Below are 11,064 nucleotides of genomic sequence, written 5' to 3'. Positions count from 1 at the left end.
CATGTTGTTGGAAACATGCTGGAGTCTGCACTTATGTTTAGCGCGTGGACGAAATATTATGAATAGAGAAAATGGGGGATAACGGGGGGGGGGGGAATGACAGCGAGAGGGGATACGAGTGAGAGAGGTGGAGGAAACAAGAGAGAGAATGAGAAGAACAAAGAGAGAGAGAAGAATTGTTAGAGACGGGGAGACTCTGAGTAGAGAGAAGACTAAAGTGAGACTAGAGAGAGGAGGAGCGGAATGTAGAAGAGATAGGGTGAAAGAGAAAAAAGTGGTAAATACTCGTTACACAGCTAAACGAACGTTGAGCACAGAAATGCTTGTATTGTCAATTAAGCGGTCGGCCTGTCAATACATTCTGACTTCCGTTTTGAAACTGACTTTCTAACTTTATAAATATATTAATATAATTGTACTTCGTCCGCTTGTGCTGCTATATAATATTATGATCGGATAACAGATTTAGGACATGTAAAGTGCATCAATTTTATACCGACCCGTACTGATGTGTGTGTGTGCCAGTAGTGTTAGTCGCGTGCGTTTACCATACAATAAACTACGACGATTCAAGTGTCACGTACCGGGTTACTATATATATATATATATATACCCGGCAACCTTCGGGCGAAATATGGGAGCAACTTAGCAATATGCGTGTGAACATATTTAGCACATGTGCGCTCGTGTGACAGCTTTTAATGAGCGTATTGCTACCGTACATATTAAGCAGGTATACTTCGCCTCAATTGCTGGTTACATATGCATCGAGCACTGGTATATTTAGGTTGAAAGTCGTTCGCCACATGTGGTGGAAATATGTTAAGAACATGCGATCGGCGTAAGAAAACAACTCTCATTATTCTCCCCATTATAGTCGTATTTCACACGTAAAACGCTAGTAGCTTAGCACATGTGCCGCGGTACATATAATATCGGCTTACACGCGAAAACCTTCCTACGTCCGGCTTTGTTCTGTCGGAGCGATGACGGGAGCTGAGACGATGTTTGGGCCAGCGTGGCGATATCATCTTATTCACAATATACATCGCAGTGCAACCAAACTATTTAGTATTATGTTGCTACGTAACACCTACTACTATTGTCAGGTTGCTCTGGTATTACACTTATAGTTACGACACTGAGACTCACATATGCGTGTAATATATATAATTATTAATAAAGATATAGCAGTCAAATCTAGGCATCAAATTTAGAAGTTTGAACGCTTGAAAAGTTTGATATCTGGAATTCTTTCCTATCGCTAGAGTTAAGAATAATGTTGCGCTTTCTCACGCTACCCGTGACGATACGGTTACACGGCACGCGTACACTGCCTACAGCCAAGGGAAATCTCCACCTAGAATATTCTAGCATATTAGCATGAAGAATCGCCGCAGTCTCCGCCTGGAAACATTACCGCTCTCGAACGTTTAAACACTAATTAGCAGCTGAATTATCTGCTACTAGTACGCCACCATCTGCAACTCAAGCTGCTCTTAATGGGTTGGATCTACGTGCTTACGGCTAGCGTCATCGTCACAGAGCGAGTTGCTGTCGTGGCTAGCCACCGCGCACACATCGCCCGCAAACACGCGCGTTGTTGTCGCTTGAGAAAACGCTCAACGAAACAGGTAAACAAAAGGCTGCCGGCTGGTCGCGGGAGTGCGAGGGAGGACTCACGTCGCGTTGGCACAACCTAGCTCAGCGTGGGAACGTGCCAGCTAGGTGTCCGAGTTTACATAGCAATATCAGGCGACCGCGCCGACGCAGTCGCCAGCCTAGGATGCTCACCCTCCTCCTGCCATCACCATGGCGATAAGTGAAGGGTTAAGATTAAGATTCACATTAACACTAAGATTAATATTAACATTAGGATTCGCCCACCGCGCGGATACGATTGACCGCAGCTCGATGGAATAGTCATATATGGAGAGTCCAAATATGGGTATCGATGTTGGTCTCGCAGTCTGGTCGGGCTAGTTTGACCGCAGATAATTAGATTGTCGACAGTTAGATTTTAATCACGCGTGTTGGGGCATTAACCCAGAAAGGTATATGCGCGGAGAAATGTAATCGTGGCATATTAAATGGATAATCAACAATATGGTGTATATTTCATTGGTGAAGGAATAATATGGGAAAAATTGGCCGGCAATACTCCGGTCAGGCGCATCTGAATTCTAGCACGCAATGTGTCAGTTATTGCTTTACATTAACCTCCCTCCCTAGCTATTGATACAATTTTCAACCTCAACCACTCAAGTTTGACGCGAACGTAAAAGAGTGCAAGAGTTAATGCAAAATAGTGAGAGCAAGTGCATAATTTCGAATACAAAAAGTAATAACAAAACGCAATAAACGCAGATGCACATGTCACGCAGTAGCTACTGTAACTAGTAGAATTGACTGCACATTTCTATCATCAACTATAAAGTAGCGAGCATTAGCAATGTTTCTGCACTTACCATGCCGGCACAGTTGGTCTTGTTCGTCAGCTTCACTTTGCTGAATGAGACGGCATCTTTCATCCAGTGGGCGCCAAAGTTCGGAGACTCCGGATGAATATAGACACTGTTGGGAGCGGGCGGTTCGGGTTTGCCCCCGGGCACCCACTCACCGTTTACGTACTTCCACCTGTGACTGTCAACCTGGAACGCGACACTGTGTCATTAATTGTCAAATTTAACAATTTTATATTATTACGATATATTTATTATATTATGTATGTATATATTATTACAAAAACTTATAGCGATGCGAACAATTTATCTATCGAGTTTTTAAGACGTACATGCAGTCTTAGTAAAGGTTTTCTGGGCGACATAAAAATCACTGCACTTCTCTATATTCATAGATCTTCGTTGATTGATATTAGCGATACGACACGTGAACTGAGTTGACACACGAATACGCGTGACATTTCTTGATTTTAATGCAATTTTTCCGAACGCGCCGTACGTGTGCTTACGTACCTGCACGAAATCAACAAGGATCGAATACATCGCCTCCGGGTCAAGTCCAGATATAGACGCTCGGAAGACGGGGAACATGCGTCTGTAAGAAACGATGAGAAGAAGATATAAAAGATCTGGCCCGCCATTTTGTGCGTACTCCGTGCTCCTGCTATACGGAGTCAAGATTCAGGGCGTGTAAAACTGTTTCAGCGTGGACATTGCCGGGAATAGCTGTAAAGGCGAATAGGCACTATGAGGTCCATATAACATCGTAGTTATATTGACGCGTGAATAACAACACTTCACATTCAAACACAGACAGAATGATAAATGTGTCAACGCGTCGCATTAGTCCACGTCCGCACTCATGCTACTAGTACTAGTGCGTTTGGGACATGGAATTGAGGAAAATATAAGTACATAAAATAGATATATAGCTGGATAGATATAAACGCACGATCATAATTAAGTCTTCTTTAGTATAATTTATAAATATATATATAAACCTCTAAATTACGCACAATAAATCGCCAGCAAACGAAACCAATACTGTTAAAACTCAAAACTCTGCTGCGAAAATTTGCACCATTAACATAACGCGGAGGAAAGTCATCTACATCTGAACGGTAGGGTGGCGAGAGAATAAGACGTGAATTCGAAAAACTACCTCTCCTGGTAGCGGGGAACATACGAATTCGACAAATCTAAAGATACTCGTCCATCTAGCTCTACCGGGGGTGGGGAAATAATAAGACACGAATATGAAACGTACGCGAGCCACCCAACTCTCCCGAGGGTGCAAAGAAATCTGGAAGTCAGCTTATTCTGAAGTCTAACTAACTAACTAACTATCTCGTTAGAGGGGTGGGGGATAGATAATGTGATAATGTGATCAGAGTCGAACCTACCTGCCGTTCTTCGTCACGATCATCTCGTTCGTCAGCACGTCGAACTTGCTCCACAGCTCCTGGTCCTCGAGGCTCACGCGGAGACGTCTCTCGGTCGGGTCGCCCTTCTCCTTGCCGGCGCTCAGCTCGTTGTCTACGGCTCGCAGCAGATGCGAGAGCGGATTTGCCCCGTCTCTCTTCATGGCTCCGACGTCCTCGGGTTCGCACTTCATCAACATTCGGCACGTGAAGAAACTCGGCGAGCGATCGTGAAACGGCGGCGGCGGCGTTGACGATGGCAAGTAGACGTGCGGGCAGCGAAGAGGCACGCGGGATAACTTTGCACGTGTGTGGAACGTTTGCAGTTCTGCTTGTGAACGGCTGTGTGTGAACGGCAAGGCAGCGCGGATGAGAATACTCAGGCTGCGCGACGGGCTAGGTGTTCTTATAAGCAGCCGAGCAACAATAGCGGACCGACTTTGATGTTGCCGACGATGGTGTCGTCAGCGCAACTCCCAGCCAATCGTGAGCCAGAGTTGTAGTGTGGGGCGGGGTCTACGGCTGGGAGTCGTGGGTTTATCGGTGGGCCGGCCCAGCGGGCGGTGTTCGCCAGAAGTTAAATGAGTTTCGTGACAGGTTTAAAATGAAGGCTCCGAATTGCTCGCACCCGTTCCGCGTCTCGCGTTCGATATGTAATTAAATTAGAAGAAAATACTGCTCCCCCCCCCCAGTAGAGATATGCTAGTATACCCGTTCTTACGTATTTTGGTTGACGTATCACAACTTTTTGTTTATTCAACAACGGCGCCGCCAATTTTCTATCAACCCCGTTTGATCCGATCCGATTGATCCGATCCGATTGATCCGATCCGATTGATCCGAATTGAACACGATAAGTTTAATATCTCGCTATTTCACAATTCCTTGCTTCCGTGTCATTTCGTGCTAGCATGCGACGGTGAGCAATTATAGCTATAGGGAACAGTAATACTCCATCCCGGATAACACTGTGCGTGATATAGCGACACCCACTCTGATGATTATATATATAGGTATGCATGTGCGTGCCTGTGAGTGTGCGTCCGTGCGTGTGTATGTGTATAAAAGAAAGAGAGAGCAAGAGAGAGAGGGAGTATATACTCTCAGCAATTATTATTGTTTGCGTGTATGTGTATGTGAGAGCGAGAGAGATACCGTATTTTCATCAATTACTATTGTATGCGCGCGCACGCGTGTGGTTGTATGCGCGCGCACGCGTGTGCGAGTGTACTTAGTGTATATATATATATAGATATAGGGTATATATATATATAGATATAGGATATATATATATATATATATATATATGATAAGATAGATATATATACATGTGTTATTTACGCTGGTCATCTGCACATACTACGTTTAAATTGAAATAATAAATGTATTATTTAACATATGTATATACAAATATTTGCGCTTTATGAGCTCAGAAAATTCGTGAGGACGTTTTGGTAGCTGAATGAGAAAACTGGCGGCGTTGATTCTGCATTCCTGGTTCTGCGTCGCGCGCACACCCCACCACCTGCATCCTCGCAGCGTCCACCGGCGCGGTCTCCGCCGAAATATCACCTCGCCATCGTCTCGAATTACCGCGCCGCGGTGCGTCCCACCCTGCTCGCCAGAAATCAGGTGCAGCTCTTTCGCTACCTGGATAACATTGTGCAACGTCGACCGGGGCTCTGTTTGCTTGCGAATTGCTCACAGGCTCTCTCTCTCTCTCTCTGCTCTCTTCTCTCTCTCTCTCTCGTTCCTGCGCGCGGCGTGCAGCGTGGAACAATACGCCCGTGCACTCGCCGTAAAGGACCCGCTGCCACCTCACCCACCCCGGCCGCAGCAACGCCTTACGACGAAGGCACGGAGCGCACTCGGTAAGCCGACCGTAGTTAGTTAACGCGGGCGAGCCGGCATCCCTGTGTAACACTTGAAGACTCCTGCCGGCCTTGCATTGACCTGAGCGGAGAAGCGTCATCAGCTGGCATATGCTCTCTCTCCCCCGCGCAGCGCAGCGGAGAGAGCGTGGAGCAATGGAGAACAGTCCGCTTGATTTCTCGTTAGTCGGCGGCGAAAACAATGCGTCAATAACGACGCGGAACGAGAGATAATAGCGAGCAAAAATCACGACCCATTCAGCGACGGATGCGCGAGGCGTGGGAACGTGACAGCTCTGCTGCTTGTTGGCATGGCAATATGTGCCCGATCTCTCCCCTGCTAATATCGACAGAGAAGAGGAGCGAGCTTGGCGGAGAGTCGAATAGAGACGGCTCCCGACTTTATTAGATAGAGCAGCGCTGACGAGCGGCTGTAAAATTATCGGCCGATGGCGGAGGACATCTCTGTCGGCAAAGTTCGCCTGGGAAAATATGCGCTCGCACGCCGCGTGCGTGCCCCACTACGATAAAGGCGTGCGTCCGATATCTGTCAAAAAGTCGCCTGCTCTTATTTTACCTGCTAATGTATAGTGGTAGATAGGGCTTGAAAACCCAGGTAAATGTACCAAAATGTATAAGTATGGTGAAGCATATTGAATTTATGCCTATTTGCAATTTTCGGCTGTGACGACCATGCGCCCTGGGGTAGGGGTACCCCCAGGAATGGTATAAGGGGCTAGCTCAGTTAATTAAAAATAGTTCCATATAAAAGAATAACCATGAAAACCTAGGTAAATGTGCTATTTTTAAAATTTGACCCTAAATTCCACCAAATATATAAAATTGGATTTTTAGGATCTCATATAGAGGACCCTAAGGAATAAAAACCCATGAATGATAACTATTGCAATTTGTCCTGGGTTGGCCTTTTTGTTTATAGATTGACTGGCCTAATGATGCAGGTATGATACGTCGACGCGAATGTGATGACTCTGGAAATTCTGTAAGCAATAATGATTGCAGAACTATATACAAAAATATGTATGTTGAAATTAAATCAGAATTTATTACCTAATATACGAGTGAATTAAACTATTTCTCCGGTTTTCGTTTATGTATATGCTATAGTTTAATGCTTCTGTTCATGATGTTACATTCTGCCTAACTAATGCAAAAACAGCGCTTTAATAATTATTGTCAAGCCTTACCATTAAACATTTTTTAATGAATTATGTATTGTTATGTACTATCATTATTATTATTATTTTTATTATTATTATTATTATTAATATTATTAACTTAAATTGAAGTGTTCACTAGTACATTACAGTCTATCTAGTTTTCGTACGAACGCAAAGATATAAATCGATCAATATAATTACAGTGTAGTAGTCGATACAATTGAATGAGACAGAATATAATCGAATTATTCGACATACGTCGGTGCAAATGTGATGAATTACGAAATTCTGTGAGCATTATTGATTGCAGAACAGAGATAAGTATGTTGAAATCGAGTTGTAGTAAGAATTTATTATGAACGAACGAAATAAAAGTTACGTCAAACTATGGCTCCGGTTTATGTATATGTTAGTTACCTCCGCCAAGGGGTTGGCAGGAGGTTATGTTTAAATATGTTTCTATTTATATTGTTTCTATTTATGATGTTACATTCTGTTTAACTAATGGAAGAACAGCACTTAAATAGTTTGTATCAAGTCTTTCAAATCAACATTTGTCCGTGTAAAATAATAATAACAACAATCATAATAATAGTTATTATTATTATTATTATTATTATTATTAATACTACTACTACTACTACTACTACTACTACTACTACTACTACTACTACTAATACTACTACTACTACTACTACTAATTCTATAGCGTTCACTAGTGTATTGCAGCCCATCTGGTTTTCGTACAAACGCAAGTATATAAATCGACAAATATAATTACATGATAGTAGTCGATGCAAGTAACTGATACACAATATAATCGATATAATCGAATCCCAAAATAATATTATTGATAATAATAATAAATCGTATACATAACAACAGGGGTAAATAATGACAAATCTCATGACATGTTTGTCGTTATTCACCCCTGATAACAAAGCTACACGGTGCGCACGTAAACACGCGATAGACGTAGCGGCTAACAGGCTAAACATGCATACGTCACAGCGCGCGTGTGCTTGTGTGTGTATAATTTATGTGGGTGTAAGTATATATTACCTATATTACCTATGTTAAGTAACAAAGTAAACTACCGATGGTCCGGCAGCTAATGTTCCGGCACCATGTGTAGTCCGGCCAAAAATTACGCGCTTATGGAATTGTTTACACTGCACTTGTTGGTTGTGATCCGTACGATTTTGTGAGATGCTTAGATTATTTTGCTTCCATTTAATCCTAAACACCAGTCCATAGCGATCCCTTCATAACTGTACCTGTAATTTACAATTTGTTTAATTTAAGTTTCTAGCAGTCAACTGTGCTTTAGAGACACTGGAGATGTATAATTAGTGGGTCTCATGTGTATTGTTAAATAATTATTATGTGGTCTCTGTTAATCCACCATGGCATTGGAACCGACAAAAGTGCCAGCGCAGTGATGTACCTGTATATATATATATATAATTATACACATATATATATCGCGAGGATATCGTGGTTAAATCCGCAGATAACGGGAAACCCGTTGTTGCATGCAGGCGAGATATCTACATTCAGGAAGGTGAAAAACAACTTTCGGATAAGAATTTTGACTTTTGACTTTGAATTTAAAACTTGATTGTGATGCAGTTCGTGAAATTTAAATCTTCGCCTAAATTCTAATCACATCAATGATTTGTAATGACGATATAATTATGCGATAAATATATTTATCGATTACTATACACACGCACGTGCAGACGCACGCACGCACAGACCAACACACGCAAACGCGCATGAGCACGGAGCATGTTAAAGCATGGGACGTAATTATGTATTAATGTATTGTATTTTCAGTTTTTTGTCTCGCTTTTGTGAGTTGTTGTACTTAACAGAGGTCTTATTTTTATCAGTATCATCAAGAGCTAATAATATAATTAATAATAATTATTAGCTCTTGGTATCATCAGTATTATTAAGTACAATCTCTCTAGTTTAAATTCGGCTTAAAGTTTAATATTTTAAATATTTAGACGGCAATGTGTGCGCGTAGAATGATTCTCGACGCTCGCTGTTTGCATTTTGCAATTTTATATCTTGTATTTTTAGTGATACTTTGCATATCTAGCGTACTGCAGTGATTGTGTGCGCATTATTATGCATGTCGATTCTGCTTCTTATAAGAACAACCAGATTGATACGTTTCCGATGCACGCGCAACCAGAGGATAGCATGGCGTTTGAATCGAACCCCGATGGATACATTTTCCGTTCTATTTGGATATATATTTTGCGCGTTTGAACAAACAGATCTCGATGCACGCTCAGGTTGAGGACAAGTGGATTCATTCCTCTATATATGAGAAGCATGAAGTTCACGAGCTCGCAGTGCGTGATATTTAGCGCGTCGAGCGACTCGCAATTACTCTACGAGGAATAAACCATCGGACACTTCCAGGGTTATCGTCCGCGACCGCTTTGTTTTCGCGACGAGTTAACAAATCGGTGAGGACTCGCTTGGAAACTTTGCAAATTTTCGCCGAAAAGTGGTGAATTCGCCACGTCGGTGGCAGCAGTGTCGGCACACAGCAGCGCGCCGACGTCTTCCCGTAAACACGGACACACGAAGCGGCCACGTGGAACGCATATACCCGCGCTTACACACGCAAGAACCTCGATATGTGCTTGTACGTAAAAATTTAATCTGTGCTTGCACGCAAAAACGCAATGTGTTTATACACGTAAAAACCTAATACGTGTTTCTGCGTAAATATTCAACGCACGTTTGTGCGTACGGGGTTGTTTGTAATAACTCGATACGTGTGTTTACGTAACAAAACAAATATGAGTTTGTGCGTAAAGGATATAGTCGAGAGTCGAGTACTAATATAGACGCTAGGCGCTTTCAGATTATCTGCGATTGTATCGTCTGTGACTCGATGACACATGACTGATATTTTATATACGACTAAAGCTGTGATTTAAAAATAACCGATTATCATTAATTATTTACGCTACCGGAGAGGCGTACACAGAGATTATTTTGATGAAATATTTTTCAACTGTACAATTTTGATGTTTTAATCTATAGAGTATAAGATACTCTGAGATACAATCGGAGTTGTATTATTATTATGACGTTGTGAAACGAATGCTGTACTCCAAACCGCCAAAAAATATCAAAATAAATATCTTCTTGTTGTCATGTTGTTGTGTTAGTGTTTTAGCCGTTGCAGACAAACAGAGCAGATTTTTCGTTATTCTCGCCCAGCTTCTACATTAAAATTACTTCTACCTTACCTATAAATTATCATAGAAAGCGTACAATAGAAAGACGATTTGCTCAGACAATATTAATATTATTACAATATTAGTATGTCTATAGAATAAACAAACCAATTGTGTATAATAAGATATTTCCATTTTCATTTGATTTTATTCTAATTCTGTTTAATTTGTATTATTTCTTCTATTCACAGTTAGGCTATCTCATTGTCGTAATATTTATCTGGTTGAAATATTTATTAAATTATTATTCTGAATTTCTTAATCTATATATTTTTAATTGTAAAGCTTACGTGATAGAGAGAAAGAGCACACGCTAGAGAGAAAGGGGAGAGAGATCGCGCGGGAAAGAAAGGGAGAGAGATCGCGCGGGAAAGAAAGGGAGAGAGCGGGTGAGGAAGAAAGAGAGCGAGTGGAAGTGAGAGAGGGAGAGAGAGAGCGAAAAGAGAGATCACGAGAAAGAGAGAGAGAGAGCGAGAGAGAGGAAGAGCGAGAGAGAGAGAAAGCTAGCGAGAGAGAGACAGAGAGAGTGGGGGCGAGCGAAAGAGAGGGGTAATAGAGACATGCACAGTGAGAAACAGAGAGAGCGGATAGAGCGGGAATGTGTGTAGAAACAATATGGAAGGAGCGAGCGAAACAAGGGATAATTTGAGAGCAACAGAAAAAAGACAAAAACGGTTCTAACACGAATGGTAACAGCAACCACTAATGAGCAATTACCCACCGAACTCATTCCAAACATGTACGTATGCGTACAATTGCCACGCCCACCGTAGCCCGCCAGTCAACGCGTATACGTTGGAACATCACCGAACAAACACCTCTGTACATAGCGCTACCGTGCAGCACGCGCGCCTCGCTCG

The 11,064-nt window shown here is 42.3% G+C and overlaps 1 protein-coding gene across 1 annotated transcript in view; it reads right to left on the bottom strand.

Annotated features, from left to right (window-relative positions):
• Positions 1-4,227, bottom strand: part of LOC106811534 (brachyury protein homolog 1-like) — a gene marked incomplete in the record, with an annotated part of 9,181 nt that extends 4,954 nt beyond the window's left edge. The window contains 3 exon segments of the mRNA XM_014815197.1: positions 2,469-2,651; positions 2,976-3,057; positions 3,866-4,227. Coding sequence (XP_014670683.1) covers positions 2,469-2,651; positions 2,976-3,057; positions 3,866-4,083 — 483 coding nt within the window.
• Positions 4,228-11,064: the final 6,837 nt, after the last annotated feature.

The sequence above is a fragment of the Priapulus caudatus genome, unplaced genomic scaffold, assembly GCF_000485595.1.
Source record: "Priapulus caudatus unplaced genomic scaffold, Priapulus_caudatus-5.0.1 Scaffold548, whole genome shotgun sequence".
NCBI lineage: Eukaryota > Metazoa > Priapulida > Priapulimorpha > Priapulimorphida > Priapulidae > Priapulus > Priapulus caudatus.
The sequence above is the reverse complement of the archived record's forward strand: the minus strand, read 5'-3'. Positions and strand labels throughout refer to the sequence as shown.